A 16,637-nucleotide genomic window follows, 5' to 3' on the forward strand; every position below is an offset into this window, starting at 1 on the left:
GGCGGAGCCGCCGCCGTCGCGAGGTGCCCGGCGAGCTTGACAAGGATCGGTCCCGCGATCAAGGGCCATGTTCCCCGCCTCAACGCCCGTTTGGCGGTGTCACTGTCACATGCCTCGGCCGTGGAAAACAGCCATACAAGCCAGGAAGAGAGGGGAAACAAGACTAATGTATCGAAAACAAAAAGGCTTTTTTTTGTCCCCGGAGGCATGGGGTGAAGAGGTGTTAACGATTCCGGAAGCCCTGATTGGACAAGGATCTTGACTCAACAAAAACCCGGGGTCCACTCCTCCCCAACGGCCCGGCGCCGATGCCTTGGCGCTTGGTCCCTTGGTGATTTCTGGGCCGTATTCACTAATAGCGAGTTACTGCGTACATACACCACACCGGACACCCCACTATGTACAACCGCCGTCAGCGCTAGAACCGCGATGTCGGGGCACGGCAGCCGCGAAGTTCCGCTTGCCCGTTCCCCGTTCATCAACAAAACTCGGGTCAACCCCGTTCCTATGAGACCTTCCACATCAGTGATGTCACTTCTCAACACTTTCCATCATCATCATCATCACTGCCAACTTTGACATGTGATTGTGAGGTGTACCCCGCTTCCCTGTTGAGGCCCGCGGCTGGCTGGACTCGGTGGAGGACATTGAGCTCCATCATGGATCTCCGGCCTTTCCGGACCAGCAAGGTCTGCTGAAGAAAGGCGATGTGTTGGGATGCTCGGCGGTAGAAACCTTTGTTCGGGTCCGCCCGGGTTCATCAAACACAACCACCACCCCCCGTCCCCCGAGCCTATCATCATCAACCTCGCTGAGATGGTTGGCCAGGCCGCAGGCCACCAACGGCTGGCTGATGCTGATTGGCTCAGAGCCCAACTCATGGATCAGAAACGGAAGGTTGATGGTGGCCAGTGCTTCGCGCTCTGCTGTGTAGCGTCACGAATTGACCGGGGCGGAAGCTTATGTCTCTCCTTTCATCACGTCTTTGTATAAGTAGGCCAGCCATGCCCCGAGGCTGCTTGCGTGCTGGGACGTCTCCGGGACCTACCAGGCGTATGCCACCTGAGGCCATCCCCAACTCACCCAGACGCCGAGAGTTCTCTGCATGGAGCTCTCAGGCACCAGGAACATGGCGGTTTCAAGGCCAATGACCAGCATCGTCCCATCCCTCGCTCCGTCGTAGGAAAGAAAACCACCGGCATGCGGCTACGTCACCGTCAAAGAAGTGCGGGGTGTGCCCGTAGGGCAGACATGGGTAAGTAGTTATGTTGTTGCCCGTGGTTCATCCGATGAGCTGAAGCCATGATGGTGCGGAAGTGCTCCGGATCGTGTCAAAGAGCGACGGTCTTAGCGCCAAGTCGTCTCACGACAACAGGAGTATCAGCCTTACGTTGAAAACCCCCACCAGGAAACGAGCAAATGAGGAGAAAAAGAAGGAAAAGAGGAGGGCCTGGCCCTGGTGCTTGAAGACAAGCGAGGACCGGCAAGGTGTCAAAAGAGGGCCAGAGATTCGCTGTCATGATGATTCTCGGCAATCCAACGTGCCCGCCAAGGGATCCGCGCCAAGAGCAGTTGCGTCTTGTCATTTCCAACCTAAAGATTTGGCCTATCCGAGCCGAGCAGACGCTACGAAGCGCAATCCGCTCTGAAGCCTCTGTGGTCTACTGTGTAGGTAGTAGTACCTACCTCGTTGCGGTCCCAGCCATTCGAGGCTGTCACTGCCTAGGTATTTCCTGATCATCAGCAAGATCAAAGGGGGAAGGAAGCCTGAGGGGCCGTGGGCGGTGATGGTGACCAACGTGCGGTCTTGTTTGGTTGTGTCCCTAACAGGAGCGGAATTGCATTCACCCGGCCGAGGCATTTTTACGTACTTTGGCTGCCCCGCGTCAAAAAAAAAAGATTCCTGGTCTGCCCCGCGTTTGCATGTGTGGCAATTCCAGATTACCGCCTCTGCAGAAAGCCATCGTTTTGCCTCTGCCCCTGACGTGACTCAGGGAAAGGTCAGGGAAAAGTCGAGGCAAAAAGGCCCCACCAACTCCGAGGAAGAAAAAAAATAGTCTACCGCGGTTTCCTTTTACGCAGTAAACTCACGCGAGCAGTCCGCTGGAGAGATTTTTTTTTTGTGAGAATTGGGGATTTGTTGTTTGCCCGTTTTGGCTGGAGTCTTGTCAACAATGACGACCATCATTCTGGGTGCGCAGTGGGGTAAGTTGCTTTGCGATTCCCGAGTGCCGTACCCCCGAGGGCATTGCCGATTGCGGTTGCGGTTGTGGTTGTGGTCGTGGTTGTCATTGGTCTTGTGGTTGTTGTCGTTGTTGTTGCTGCTGCTGCTGCTGCTGCTGCTGCTGCTGCTGCTTGTTGTGGTTTGCTGCTGCTGCCGCCGCTGCCGCTGCTGCTGCTGCTGTTGTTGTTGTTGTCTTATAACTGACCCGTTGCGTACATCGCATTGCAGGTGACGAGGGCAAGGGGAAGCTCAGCGACATCCTCTGCCAACGGTCGCAAGTCTGCGCCCGCGCCGCCGGCGGCCATAACGCGGGCCACTCTGTCATGTAAGTGCTTATCGTCCCCATCGTCGTCGTCGTCGTCGTCGTCCTCCTCCTCCTCTTCCCCCTCCCCCCCGGCCGCCTGACGCTGGCTTGTGTTGTCGTTCGAGACTAACGGACCGTTCCTCCAGTGCCAATGGCGTCTCCTACGAGTACGAGGCCTCTTTCTCCCGTCCGCACCCCGTTGCGCCGCGCGCTTATTGACACTCCCGTCTCACACCCAGCTTCCACCTCCTGCCCTCGGGGCTCGTCAACCCCAACTGCATCAACCTGATCGGCTCCGGCGTCGTCTTCAACGTCCAGGCCTTTTTCAAGGAGCTCACCGCCCTCGAGGAGAAGGGCCTGGCGCACGCCCGCAAGAACATCCTCGTCAGCGACCGCGCCCAGGTCAACCTCCAGCTGCACGCCTGCGTCGACGGCCTGGAGGAGCGCGAGCTCGCCGGCAAGAAGATCGGCACCACGGGCCGCGGCATCGGCCCCTCGTACGCCAACAAGGCCGCCCGCAACGGCATCCGCGTCCACGAGATCTTTGACCAGGAGCACTTCGAGGCCAAGCTGCGCAAGCTCGCCGCCGGCTACAAGAAGCGCTTCGGCGACCTGCTCGAGTACGACGTCGAGGAGGAGATCGCCCGGTTCCGCGAGTACCGCAAGCTGCTCCCCGAGTTCGTCGTCGATGCCGTCAACTACATGTCCAAGGCCCAGGCGAGCGACGCCGAGATCCTCATCGAGGGCGCCAACGCCCTGATGCTCGACATTGACTACGGCACGTATCCCTACGTCACCAGCAGCAACACGGGCCTGGGCGGCGTCATTACCGGCCTTGCCGTCAACCCGAGGAAGATCAAGGAGATCATTGGGTGAGTGCGCCACCTCCCGGCGGGATGCCCGAGGTTGGTTTTGCTGACCCCCCCTGGACAGCGTCGCCAAGGCGTACACGACAAGGGTAGGAGAGGGCATCTTCAAGACGGAAGACACGGGCGAGGCGGGCCAAAAGCTGCAAGAAATCGGCCGGGAATGGGGCGTCTCGACCGGCAGGAAGCGCAGGTGCGGCTGGCTCGACCTCGTCGTGCTCAAGTACTCGGCGGCGGTCAACTACTACACCGCCTGGAACCTGACGAGTAGGTGGACAAGCCCATGAGAAAGCAGCATGCTCGACGGCGGCTAACCCCCGGGCCTCTTGCAGAGCTCGACGTTCTCGATACGTTCCCCGCCATCAAGGTGGCCGTTGCCTACAAGGACCCCGAGACCGGCGACGAGCTCGACTACTTCCCCGCCGACCTTGCGTACCTCGAGCGGTGCGAGGTTGTGTACAAGGAGTTTGAGGGCTGGATGACGACAACCACCGCCGTCAAGAAGTTTGAGGACCTGCCCGAGAAGGCGCAGGCCTACGTCAAGTTTGTGGAGGAGTACACGGGCGTGCCCGTCAAGTGGATCGGGACTGGCCGTAAGTACCACCTCGCTTTTCGCGGGCTCGAGACCCAAGCGCTGACACGCACGAAGCGGCCCGCAACGACATGATTTACCTCTGAGCGAGCTCTGCGGGGGTTAGCAACAACCGGCGCTTGGATTTTACCACGGCTCGATTCGATAGTTGGGAGAGGGCGTTTGTTTGTCTGATTTTGTCGAACGATATGGAACTGGGATCCCACGATACATTTGGTGATTTGGGGGAGGGAGACGGCTTGCTTGCTTGCACAGACCCGACGATAGAGAGCATCGCTGGGCCAGCTAATAACCGGCCACGGCGTCGGCGGACCATCTGACTAGAAGGACGTAAGAGAGGCAGGGCCGATACAGGGAGGAAAGTCTTGTTTCGGACACCATAGACACATGCGGTTCATTAGACGTTTTGTTCTGCGAGTGCCGAACGAGTGGCTTCTGTGTGGTGATCGACCGACCCTCGGTTGGGGAGAGGAAGCTCTCCAGCTCCAACCCTAACCCTTGTTAGCCGTAGTTATCCTCCAGTCTTCAACCCTGACCCACGCCAAAAAAAAAAATTCCTGCCAACTTTCTTCCTTAACCAACTTGGACCTTACCAACAACCACCCAAACAAGCTCAAGAGATGTCTGAACGCACGCGCCCAGAAACCCAGCCGGCGTGGTATGCCGCTCGGGGTCTCGATGGTGCCGCCTAGGCCCCCCTGAGATTCTTTATTTCTGGTTCCGCGCTTCAGCTCTCGCATCCCTCTCTCTCTCTCCGTGCTTTGCGTGTGTGTTTTTTTTTTACCGAACCTCGGGTTGCCGTTGTCGATGGCTCTCGACGGCGTCGTAAAGGGTAAATGTCCTTGAACGCGATCGAAACCCATCTCTTCGTTTACCGTCTTTCTCCTCTCCCTCTTCCTTGTCCGTTCCGCCGCCCTCGAGCCTTCTCCTGGTCTGAGAGACGGAGCTCGAGAAGGCAGAAAGGAGCTCGAAACCCCCCCCCCCCCCTCATCGATCGCATCGTTCGTATCTGGCCTTCTGCATCGTTCGTCTTCTGCCTGATTCGTCCAGCCATCGGCGCCCAGCGGCTGGACTTGAGTGCGGGATGCGCGGAGCGCCTCCCTCCCCCCCTAGGGGAAGAGGCGACGCGTATTAGACAAGAGCGAAGCTGTCTGGCAGTATTGTTTGAGTACGGGATCCTCTTCTCTCCTCCGCAGGGGATTTCGTAATTTACTATTGCCACATTCTTGCTGGGTTGGGCTGGTTGGATCGGTTCGATACAGCTGATCATCATCAGCGGGTATATATCTTGGGTTGAATGCCTATTGATGAGAGAGAGAAAGAAAAACTTGGACAAGGCATGATGGAGTCAGGTCCAACGGTATGATCCAGCTTCTCCCCGTGTTGGTTGGAGAGTAGGTTTCTATAGCTTTCTTGCTAGCCAGTAGCTCCGAACGAACGTAGCAGTTCCAGGTTGATAAACGGTCGGTGTTCGGGGAAGAACAGATCCCTCACCCAGCCAACGCAGCCCTCGCGAAATGCAACCGTCATGACAACCCCTGGTTCCTCTATCCCCATCCAGCAGTCTAAGTGAGTATAACCCAGGTAGAAACAAAGCACCTTCATATCCAAGCAGGTCGGCACCCCAGGCTCGCGACCCCGCGTTCACCGGCTGGTGAAGGTGGCACGCACATCCATCCTCCCCGTTGCTCACAAGCCCACCAACCCCCTCTGCTCCATCACTTTCCTCTCCTCGGCAGCACAGCTGTCGCAGTATTCCTGGAACCACACCCGCAGCTCCCCAAGCTGCGCCTTGCTCTTCTTCTTCTCGCCACCCTCGGTTTCCTCCTCCCCAGCACGCAAAGGAACCTGCTGCTGCTGCTGCTTCTCCTCCTCCTCCTCCGAACCACCGGTACCACCGGGGCCACCCAACAGGTCCCGAGCAAGCACGCACCTGTTCACCTCCGCGGCCAACCACCCCTCCCACTCGGCCTGGACCATCTGGCGCTCGACCGAGTTGACGACGCGCAGCGCCACGAGCAGGTCGTGGCGGTAGGCGCCCATGCGTTGGCGCACGCGCCTTAGACGCCTCGCCGCGCGCTTGCTGAGCTCGGAGCTGAAGGCGGCGGCATCGGAGGAAAGCCCGTAGGGGGAGGTGGGGTCTTGGTAGGGTGCGTCCAGGGACGCGGCGGTGGCGTTGAGGAGGGTTTGGAAGCTTGCATAGCTGATACGTGGAGGGTGGGATATCGTTAGTAAACTCGTCCGGGGCATGACGAACGCGAAGCAGGGGGAGGAACAACAAACCATGGACTTTCCCCCTCCACCCCGCCCACCGTCCCGGCCGCCACCAGCTCCTCCAGGTCCTTCAGATACACCGCCCGTCCCATCATCAGGTTCGGCCCAACCCCCAGCCGCTGCATATACCTGGCGCTCTTCCTCTCCACCCACCACGTCGCCGCCCCCTGCGACACGACGAGCAGGTTATACGCCGCGCTGGCCGCCAGCAGCGTCAAGATGACGCGGTTCGCCGTCGCGGCGCGGAACAGCTTCCTCACCGCCGCAAACGCCCACATCATCAGGCTCGTGATGGCGCTCTCCATGAACGACCGCCCCGTCTCGAGCATCATGTCGGTCAGCGTGCGCGGGCGGCGGACGATGCCTGCGCCGGCGTCCGAGGGCTCCGCCTGGAACCGCACCGGCTCGGTCTGCTGGCCGATGTTGCCGTACGCGTGGATCGCGCGCTTCGTGCGGCTGTGGGGGCCCAGGCGGCGGACGCAGTCGGTGGCGGCCTCGGCGAGCTCCTCGGCGTCGTGCGCGGCGTCGTTGAGAGCCTGGCGCTGAACCATGTTCTTGGTGAACAAGGCGGTGCTGGGCGCCGCGGGCTTCTTGCCCTTGGCCCCCGCCGACCAGTCGGCCTTGGTGTAGACGGCCAGCTTGCACTTGGACTTTGCCAGGTGGGTGATGACGATCTTGGTGACGACCTTGAACGAGTCCGAGTGCGGCAGATGCCAGGGCGTCTTGACGTGCGATACCACGTACGTCATGTGGTCCTTGAAGACCTCGATGGTCTGCCAGTCGGCCACGTCTCCCGGGCGCTGGCGGCCGAGCATGTCCGAGTAGGTGACGCGGAAGCGGAACTGCCGCCGCATGAGGCCGTGGTCTTGCAGCTCCCAGGGCCCTTGGCTGATGTCCTTGGCGCCGCGCTCAAAGTAGAGGCGAGGGAAGATGAAGCTGCGGTCGCCAAACACGACGTGGAAGCACGACTTGGCGCTGATCTCAAAGTGCCGCTCCGCCACGGCCGGGCCCATGTCGGGCGGCTCGTACGTCACGGGGTGCTTCGGCAGCTGGAACTTGCGAGGGTGGTGCAGCGCCGCCCGCGCCCCGCCGCCGCCGGCGCTGGGATGCGGCGACGGCCGGAGCTTGGCATGCGGCGCCAGGTGCACGCGGCGGTGGAGCAGCCGGCCGCCCGAGTGCGTGCTGCCGTCGACGGGCGTGCCGGTTGACATCTCGTCCCAGCTATCGGCGCTGCGGCTGTGCTTGTCCTCGTCGTCGTCGTCGTCGTCCTCGCCCTCGCGCTCCTTGGAGAGGGCAGCCAGCGCCGAGATGATCTCGGCCGGCTCCATGGGCTCGGCCGCCTGCAGGTCGTCCACCAACAAGGTCAGGCGGGCCTGGAGCAGCACAAAGTCCTCCAGGAAGACCTTGATGGTGATGCGCGAGTAGGCAATGTCGGGCATGTCACGGTTGAGATGCAGGAAGATAAAGTCGCAATCGCGCCCCGGGGCCGCCGTCAGCTCCGTGATGCTGTCCAGATTGATGGCGTACGCCACCATCAAGCCCATCGTGTGCCCGTAAAAGTACATTCGATCCGGCGTCACGAAGATGCGGCCGCTGCCGGCCATGGTGGCCTCCCTGCCGTCCGGGGCGGTGCTGGACCACGCCGCGTTGAACACCAGCACGGGCAGGTCATCGGCGGGAGCCGTCGGGAAGTAGAGGCGGAACTGCGCGTATTGAGCGCGCAGCTCCGGCGGGTAGTTCGGCGGGAACGGTTTCGCTGCCGGCGCCTGCTCACGGGCCTTGGTGCCGGCATCGACGCTCACCGTCTTGCGGTGCGACATGGCCGAGAGCGCCGAGGATGGCTTCTCGATGCCCGGCGTGCGCGGCGGCGGCGGCACGGCGGCGGCGGCGGCGGCGAACGGGTCGGCCACGTCGGGCTTGGGCGTGGGCAACGGCGAGGTGGGGAAGGCCGGCATGTAGACGGACGCGTAGGAGTTGCTTCCCCAAATGTTTGCCGTCGCGGCGCTCGGCAGAGCACGGGCGGCGGTGGCGCCGGCGCCGGCGTTGGCGCTCGCCAGGACGGCCGTCTTGCTAAGGCTGGTCACCATGGGCGGCCTCGCCAGCGTCACGGGCGCCAGGCTCCCCGGGTGGCGGTCGAGGAGAGACCCCGGCCCGCGCAGGGCGGATGCGGGGGCGTGTGCTGCCAGCGGAGAGGAGGCGCCGGCGGCTTGCCCGTATCCTCCCGCGGCCATCTGCCCCGGCGTCACGGGGGAGGCGGCCACGTCGGACAAGCCCGCAAAGGTCGACTTGCGGTGCAGGTCCAGCTTGTGCATGATGCGGGCGGCATGCTCGCGGCTCGACTCGCCCTCTTCGCGGCTAAGGTGAGCCGTCAGGGCCCGCCGCGGCGGGGTGTCGAAGCTCGCACGCCCCAGGGTCGGATCTTGGCTGGGAACCGGGAGCGACGCCTGCTTGTCGGCGCCGACAGACTCGTCGAGGCTGTCGAGGGTGGCCTTGGCGGAGAACTCGGGGATGGAGGGGGCGGTCACGGAAAAGGCCGGGTCGGCGCCGGCCGCCGGCGAGGAAGGATCGCGGCCCATGCTGGCCTCGATCGCCTTCTTCTTGGCCACCTCGAAGACCTCGAGCCACTCGATCAGCTGGGCCTGCGTTTCGGCTTGGAGCAGAATGGTTTGCGTCTTTGTCTTGATCTCGAAGCAAAAACGACGCTCCTCCTGGACCGCCGGGCGCGCGCTGCACAGCAGCACGCCGATCTCGTCGCCCTGCACCACCCCCTGCGGGCCCTGCACCAGGAACCCAAAGATGCCATCGCGGCAGTAGTACCAGCGGCGCACCCAGGTGGGGCGTGCCGGCTTCCCCGAAAAGACCCGTACGAACAGCCAGCCCTGCTTCTCCGAGACGACGGCTTCGGCGTCCGCCTGGCCGCCCTGGCTGCGCTGCTGCATGCTCAAGGGGCCTTTGGATCCCAGGAAGGGGACGGTCGACACGCTGTAGTCCTCAATGTCGCGCGACGGCTTGCACGCGGCGAGGGCGCTGTCGCTGATCCCCTGGCGGACGGCCTGCAGCTCGCGCCGGAAGACGCTCTCGGTCATTTCCATCTCCTTGGCCCAGCCGCGGATGCGCTCGATGTCGTCGGCCGGGGCCGGCACGCCCTGCGAGAAGCCGGCAGCGGCAGGCCCGGACTGGCGCATCTCCCGCACCAAGTCGGCGCATATCGTGACGAGCAGGCGGTCGAGCGAGGAGCGCAGCTGGGGAGCCGCCTGGCAGTAGTCGAGGCTGGCCTTGAGGTAGGCCCGGCGGGTTTCGAAGACGGCAAAGGCATCCTCGCGCAAGGCGCTGGGCTCCTTGGTCTTGCTCTGGCCGGCGTAGCGGGCGAGGGCGGTGTCAAAGGCCTTTTGGGCGGTGTCGAGGGCGCGGCGCGTCTCGCGGAAGGCTCTGAGGTCGACGTTGACGAACTGGCGGATGGGCTCGATGGCGGCGGGCTCGAGGCGGCGCACGGCGGCCAGGATGCCTCCCCACCAGTCGCGGGCGACGTCGCCGGCGCGGCGGAGGGCCGGGAGGGTGTGGTCGACATCGAGAATGGGCGATTCGGCAGGCGACGTGTTGGCCGGCGGCGACATGCGGGCCAGGTGTTGAGAGACGAAGTCTTCGAGAGCGACCACATCGTGCATGAGCTTGGCGGTGCAGCGGGCATAGTTGTCGAGCCAGCGTTCGATGATGTCGAGCTGGTCGGCGAAGTGCGCCGCCGTAGCTCGGAAGGTGGGCGAGTCGAGGGCAGCCTCGGTGAGGGCCACGGGGATGAAGGTGCTGCCGGCACGGGAGAAGGAGGCGGGCGGCGGAGCCGGCGGCACGGCCCCGGGCTGGACGGTCGGCTCGTTCATGGCGGATGGCGGTGATCGGGCCCTGAGGCCGGCGGGCGGCGGGCGGCGGGCGGCGGGCTCGGGCACTCGGATAATCGGCTGGTGGTCCTCGGGGTCCTGCGGCGCTCGTATCTTGCAGGATACGCCGTCGCCGCGGGAGAGCGGAGGGCAGGTTTCTCGGGGACGGCGGCTGGATCGACGAGAGAGATCAAGATCGCAACCCCCGGAGGCGAGCTGGGATCAACGGCAGCAAACCAGGGACGTTATCCAAGCTTCGGTCACCTCGTCATCGTTGCGATTGTCATCGAGGGAACCCGACGAAATACAACCCGCACTTTCCAAGCAGTGAGGGGATGGAGGGATAAACACCTTGATGGCACAAAGGCAGCTTGTTCCCCGTTGGTTTTGTTGGACGGATGAGCGAGGCCAGATGAGAGATGGGGATGCGGCAGCTCTGTGGGAGATGGCGGTTGTTGGTTGTGGTTGTTGTTGCAATGATGACGTCGGGGCGTTTCATTTGCCGGGCGCAGGGGGGGGGGCGGGGCGTTCCCCTTTTGGTGGAGCGCGCCCGTATCGAAACGTAACGCCTTGTATTATGGTGTGGTTTTGTGGTGGTTATGTGTAACTGAAGGTACGGTATGTTACACGAGCGGCCCGTTGTGCTATAACTAGTTATAGTTATGCATGCAGCTATTGCACCTCTACTATAACTACCATTTCCCCTGGGCCCGGGTCCCTCCTCCACCCGGTCAACCCGGCAGGACGGCCGGTCCTTTGCTCTCGGGCACCGTGTACGTTTTGTAAACGGTCCTGTCTCGTCCGAGGAGACAGACCCTGGCCGGAACATCGCCCCTCCTGCCGCTCGCCCTCTGGACCTCCATCTCCAAGGGCGTAAACCCAGCCATGTCCGAGAAAGCAACGCAGGCGCTCACCCCGTCGCTGCCGCTCCCGTCGAGCAGCACCACCTCGGGGCGCTGTCCGGCCGTGTAGCCGTGGTAGGGCATGGCGGGGGCCTGGTATGCGATGCGCAAGAGGGCTGATTTGGGTTCCTCTGGACGGCGTTAGCAAGCGGGAAGAGCACAGGAGCGGTGCGCTCGCTGTCGGTGGTTGTCTAGGGGCGGCGCCGAACCTTTCTGACCGCACAGCACCAACAGCGATTCGTCGTCGAGAAATTCCAGGTCCACGATGGAGACCCCGTCGGGCAGCCCCAGCCCGCATGCCGTGGTTGGAGGCTCGCTTGGGAGGCTCTCGCCCAGGGGAACCAGGGACCGGAAGAGGAAAATCTTGCCCTTGTCGTCCTCCGGAGTCATCGCCGTGAACACCGTTGATGTTGGGTCCTGTAGCATGTTCAGCATTCGGCCGCGTTGCGAGGGAGCCAAAGCAACGCGTTCCGCGCAAAGACGGCCATACCTGCTTCCCGGTCCGGCCCATCCAGATGCTGTGCTTCCATATCTTCATCCCCACCGACAGCTCCGCTGCTGGGCCAAGCTTGACTCGTTGCTTCGCCGCGTCCGCGATCCCCCTCGAAACAGCGGCCGACTTGGTGGACAGGTAGTTGAGCAAAAAGGCGACCCTCGGCAGCACCTTCATGGAGGGCCGTCCCGCCTCGTGCTCCCGGAGCTGCTCGTCAAGAAGCTCCAGGAGAGTCATGCCGGGGGCGACAAATCCCTGGTCTTTGGCGTAGTCCTCCTTGGAAACGTCGGCAAAAAAGACGGCGAGCGGGCTGTCGACCATAAAATGCTGCATGTATGTCAGGACCTTGGACGTGTCCATGGTGGCCTCCTTCTCGGTCAGCTCCTCGCTGGCCGACGACGACTGCCTATCGATCTCGAGCCGAAGCCACGCGGCAAAGGCGTGGAAGTGCTCGAGCTCGTCCATCACCGTCGTCAGCACCTTGTGTCCCACCATGGTCAAGCAAGCCACGATGTCGAGGAGCTTGGCGATCTGGGCCTCGTCGAACCCGACGCCGGCCTCGGGGCCGTGGAACCGAGCGATGCCGAGCAGCCGGCTGAGCACCACGCCGCACCGCTCCAGCGCCGGCAGGAAGCTTTGGTGAACCAGGCTGCGGAGGCTCGTCAGCCCCGCCACCACAGCGCGTTCCCAGCGCTTGTAGCCCTGCAGAAGCACGTCAGCACAAAGGGGCCCAACCACCCCCCTCGGCGGCCGAACCGTGAGGTACTCACGCGATCCCCGATAACATCGACAAGCCATTCCTGCACGGCCGGGAAGAGGTGCCCCGTGGCCACCGCGTGATACAGCGCCTGCGTGACCGTGAGGACCTCGTAGTTTGTCTTTTTCAGGTCCTCTGTGAGGCTGCCCATGAACCGGCCCGGGAGCTCTCTCGTCGACTGCCATTCGGCGACCATCTGCGAATGGGTCAGGGTCAGGTACCGCACCAGGTTCAGCAGCACCGTGGCCCTGTTGGTCAACAAGGCCAAGTCGGCGGGCGAGTGGCTGAGGAACCCGAGGTGCAGCGGCGCGAGATACAAGGCCGCGGCGTCGTCGCTTGGTGGCGGGCGTAGCAGGAGCATGTGGGTGGACGACTCGGGACGTGAGCTGTGCCCGCAGAGCTGGAGGTTGGCCGTGAGCGCCGGCGAGCGCTGCAAGGTGCCGAGCGCAAAGGCGTCGTAGATGCTGAGATGGATGCCGCCCCCCGCCGTCCCCGCGATCATGACATGGACATTGTCCGCATCTTCGGCCCTGCACGGGCGAAAGACAGCATCCATGGAGGCGGTCGAGGCGAATAGATAGGAGTCATCTCTGTCCACGTCAGCCTTTTTTTTTTTTATTATTATTTCTTGTTCCCATGCCGAGCTACGCCCGCCGTAGAGGTCACTCACCCGGACATCCCCGCCGCGGCCAGGGGAGGCAGCTTTGGCAGCGCCGTGTCAATCTCGAGAAACACCAGCTCGCGCGGCAAGTCGACCGCCCCATCTCCGCTCCTTTCCCCGTCCAGCACCAACCTCTTCTTCTCGCGGCCGTCTTGGGTCACTGGCGAGCTCTTGGCTCCGGTGATATGCCTCGTCCAGGACATGAAGACGATCTTGCCCCCGTCGCCGCCCTCGGAAACGCGGATCTGATGCACCGGCTTCCCTCCTTCCAGTCCCAGCACCCTCACCACGCCATCGTTCCACGCAACGGCAAGGTGCTCTCCTGCCATGTCCCGTCAGCCTGGTATTCCCGGGGTTGATTCCAGCCACCACCACCACCATCATCACCATCACCACCAACACCCCCCCTACCCTCATCATTCATTCGCTCCATCAACAATTCTACACAACAAAAAGCAACAAACAAACAAAAAGAGTGGCAAGAATGGGGGGGGGGGGGGAGAGCAACGAAACAAGCGACGGGGAAACTCACCATCCCACCTCCACCGAACCCCCTCCACCACCATCCCTCCCGGCCCGGCCCCGGCCCGACCCCCGCCCGAAAGGCCCCTCTCGCCCTCTCCGCATACTTCCACACCGGGCCCGGCCCGGAGCCGCCCTCGGCGCTCCCGCCGCGGGAGACGTGCACGGCCGCGCCTCCCTCCGCGCAGGTGGCCACGAGGTCGGCGGCCGGGTTGCACGCCACGTGCATGTGCAGCGGCGACGTTGCTGTTCCGGGCGGGACGGGGGAGGCGAGAGAGAGGGTGCTGTAGAGGGGGAGGGTAGGGAGGGAGGGCGTTGCCGGAGAAGAGGAAGACGAGGAGGATGGGTCGGGGGGTGGCATTGTATCGGAGGGTGTTACCCGAGGCCTGGTTGTGTTGGTAAAATCGGGGTCTCCTTGGAGGACGCAGAATCCAACAGAACGCCTCCGGGCTGGATGGCTGCGGTATTAGGTGGGGTGTTGTGGCGTTGGCGGTTTCGTCAGGGACCTGCGCTGAGTGGGATGAGATGAGCTTGGGCTGAGGTTGAGGACCGTCGAAGCGATGAGCAAGGCGGGATGGTGATGTCCAACAGCAAAAGTTGGCGCCGTAACCGACGCTCGAACAAGCATGACCTGAAAAGACCCCCGTCAAGCGTTTCACGTGCTGTGGAAAACCACAAAGAACGAGAAAGGGGTCTCGTGTGCCATGACTGTCCCTGTCCGTTGTCGTTGTTTACATGGAAAAGCAGAATGGGGGGGGGGCAAGCTGTGTTGCGTGAAAGTGTAAAGTGCGTGTATGACGAGATTCGCACTGTGTCCCTATCGCAGGCGGTGTCTTGCTGCGAGGGAGGTTGCGCCGCTACCGCCCACTTCGTGGTACAAGTACGCTGACATCCTGTCTCCATATGCCTTCTTCACTCATTCTCCACGGGGTATCGGGTATCCATAGGTGCCACTCGTGTCATTCATGGATCAGCACGTCTACAAGGCAAGGATTTTTCCTGGGCCGTCTTGAATCATGCCGCCTCCCCGCAAACCAGCCATCCCCATCGCGCGCCCGTCTACTCGATTAGATAGTTATCAGCAACCGACTTGATCTCCTTGGTGAAGGTGACCTCCTCGTTCATTTCGACGAGCTCGACCGATTGGACCTGCGGATGGACTGTCAGCCGGCATATCCTGCAGCGCACCCCTCCCTGGGGCAGCAAACACTTACATCAACGTCCACAAACGGCGTCGTCTTGGTGAAGCGCACGTGCATGGGGAAGAACTCGTTCTCGTCCGACGACGGCGCCTCAAACTCAAACGACCCGCTGGGGTTCTCGTCGCTGACGGTGCCGATCGACCACTCCAAGCTGTCGCCCGACACCTCGTAGGTGGCGTCGAAGCTAGAGACGGACGGCTCGCCGCTCGAGAACGGCACGACGACGCTGACGTCGTTGAGAGTGTCGCCGCCGGTGAGCTCGTACTCGACCGTCAGCATGCAGTTGCCATCGGACCCCCGGTTGACCCAGACGGTGAAGGTGATGGGCAGGATGCTCGTGTCGTCCGTCTTGGGAGCCGCGCGCCACCGCAGGACGCCCACGCCTTGGTTGACGGGGAAGCCGCGCGCCAGGTTCGCCATCTGGATCGCCTTGGCGCTGTTGAAGGCGTTCTTGTCCACGTTGGGATGCGTCCGGAACTGCGCGCCGTGCGTCGGGTTGGCCGTCAGGTTCAGCTTGATCCGGGTGAGCGACGGGTCCGACACGCGCAGCGACAGGTCGCCCGACACCGAGAAGGCGTTGAGCCCGCCGTCCCGCGACATCTTGGCCGTGATGGCCTCGTTGACCGTAACGTGGATCGCATCGCGGTCCATCGAGGTCGATGCCCGCGGGGCAGAGGCCGGCTCGGCGGCGGTCGAGTGCGCGGCGGTGGGTACGAGCGGCGTGTCGTCCACCGGACCCAGCTCCGTTTTTACGCGCTCAAAGATATCGGTCGTCTTGGACTTCTTGCCCAGCTGCATGCCCTTGGTCTTGGGCGCCGCGAACCTGTGCGTGCGTGTGCGCGTCAGCCATGCGTTCCATCCCCCCCTTCCGTCGCCGACACAAAACGCCGCGGAGATTGCATACTTGGACTTGTTCTTCTCCGCCTCGTAGGTGTCGTACGTCTCGGTAACGGCCGGGCGGACCGGCGGCGTGTACGTGGGGTAGACGGGCGTGCGCGGGATCCCGGCCGCTCTCCTCCCGGTCTCCTTCCGTTGCATCTCGAGCTGCTTGGCCTTGCGCTTGCGCTCCTCGGTGGCCTCCAGCTCTTTGTTCTATGACGGCGCGGCCTGCGGTTAGCAACAGAGCGCTCGCTTCCCGACGGCTTTCCGGCAGCGCCTCTGCGACATACCCGGGCGATGATCTCCTGGATCCGCTCCTCGTGGCTCTCCATCTCCAGGAAGGTCTTGATCTGGCTGACGGTCAGGTTCTCGCGGTACCCGAGGGTGACGATCTCGTCGAAAGCGCTGATGAGCTCAAAGGCATTGCGGAGGATCTCGCGCTCGTCCAGCGTCTTGCAGCTGCTGGTGACAACCTGGGCAAACAGGTGCAGCGTGTCGATGTCCTGGAGGATGTTGGACTGCTTGTTGGTGATAAGCACCATGTACAGCTCGTCCAGCGGCTGGTACACGAAGCGGACGTTGTCCTGCTCGATGGTCGTGTGCTGGGCGTTTGTGCTGGCGGCCTTGGGGAACGCTGCGAGGAGGGCTTCGATGCGGGACCGCTTGATGTCGTGGAATGCCCGCGCGAGGACGGCCTTGCCGCCGCGGGTGCAGATGGAGGCGGCCAGGACAACCTGGGAAGGGGAGCTCGCGTCAGCATGTCCAATGCCGGAAACCATAGGGCCGCGCTAGGGTGGCATACCATCTTGGCCGGGTTGGTTCAGGAGTTCGGGGGGAGGGGGAGCAGTTCCGGGCTTGGAGATGGTGTGCGAGATCGTGGCCCTCAACTCCTGATCGGGTGTTGCTGTCCCAAACTGGCGCCGTTCCTTGGGGAGCTGGCACAGTGGTTGACCTGGCTTCTGGCGGGCTGCTGCCGAGGGGGGAAGGTGGGGCCGACAGCTGTCTGGCAGTGCTCCCGTCCAGCGTGCACGTGCCACCACAGCTCGCCATGCATCTCCTGCAGCCTGGAGCAGGATGCAAGCAGCGCAG

General features: G+C 62.8%; 4 protein-coding genes across 4 annotated transcripts; 1 reads left to right on the forward strand and 3 right to left on the reverse strand.

The window, feature by feature from the left end:
• Positions 1–2,174: 2,174 nt before the first annotated feature.
• On the forward strand, positions 2,175–4,072 carry VTJ83DRAFT_821 (uncharacterized protein; the record flags this gene model as incomplete). Its single annotated transcript, XM_071014507.1, has 7 exons — positions 2,175–2,205; positions 2,453–2,549; positions 2,675–2,695; positions 2,768–3,400; positions 3,462–3,661; positions 3,727–3,987; positions 4,044–4,072. 7 exons carry the CDS (start codon positions 2,175–2,177, stop codon positions 4,070–4,072), a joined length of 1,272 nt encoding a protein of 423 aa, XP_070870174.1.
• A 1,603-nt stretch (positions 4,073–5,675) lies between these two features.
• Positions 5,676–10,135, reverse strand: VTJ83DRAFT_822 (uncharacterized protein; the record flags this gene model as incomplete). The annotated part of the gene is made up of 2 exons (XM_071014508.1): positions 5,676–6,189; positions 6,270–10,135. The coding sequence occupies 2 exons, from the start codon at positions 10,133–10,135 to the stop codon at positions 5,676–5,678; spliced, it is 4,380 nt and encodes a 1,459-aa protein (XP_070870175.1).
• Positions 10,136–10,863: 728 nt separating this feature from the next.
• On the reverse strand, positions 10,864–13,274 carry VTJ83DRAFT_823 (uncharacterized protein; the record flags this gene model as incomplete). Its single annotated transcript, XM_071014509.1, has 5 exons — positions 10,864–11,165; positions 11,244–11,451; positions 11,525–12,229; positions 12,298–12,874; positions 12,955–13,274. The coding sequence occupies 5 exons, from the start codon at positions 13,272–13,274 to the stop codon at positions 10,864–10,866; spliced, it is 2,112 nt and encodes a 703-aa protein (XP_070870176.1).
• Positions 13,275–14,526: 1,252 nt separating this feature from the next.
• On the reverse strand, positions 14,527–16,353 carry VTJ83DRAFT_824 (uncharacterized protein; the record flags this gene model as incomplete). The annotated part of the gene is made up of 5 exons (XM_071014510.1): positions 14,527–14,616; positions 14,682–15,492; positions 15,574–15,761; positions 15,839–16,282; positions 16,351–16,353. The coding sequence occupies 5 exons, from the start codon at positions 16,351–16,353 to the stop codon at positions 14,527–14,529; spliced, it is 1,536 nt and encodes a 511-aa protein (XP_070870177.1).
• Between the last annotated feature and the right edge of the window lie 284 nt (positions 16,354–16,637).

This window comes from Remersonia thermophila, chromosome 1 (genome assembly GCF_042764415.1).
Source record: "Remersonia thermophila strain ATCC 22073 chromosome 1, whole genome shotgun sequence".
NCBI lineage: Eukaryota > Fungi > Ascomycota > Sordariomycetes > Sordariales > Chaetomiaceae > Remersonia > Remersonia thermophila.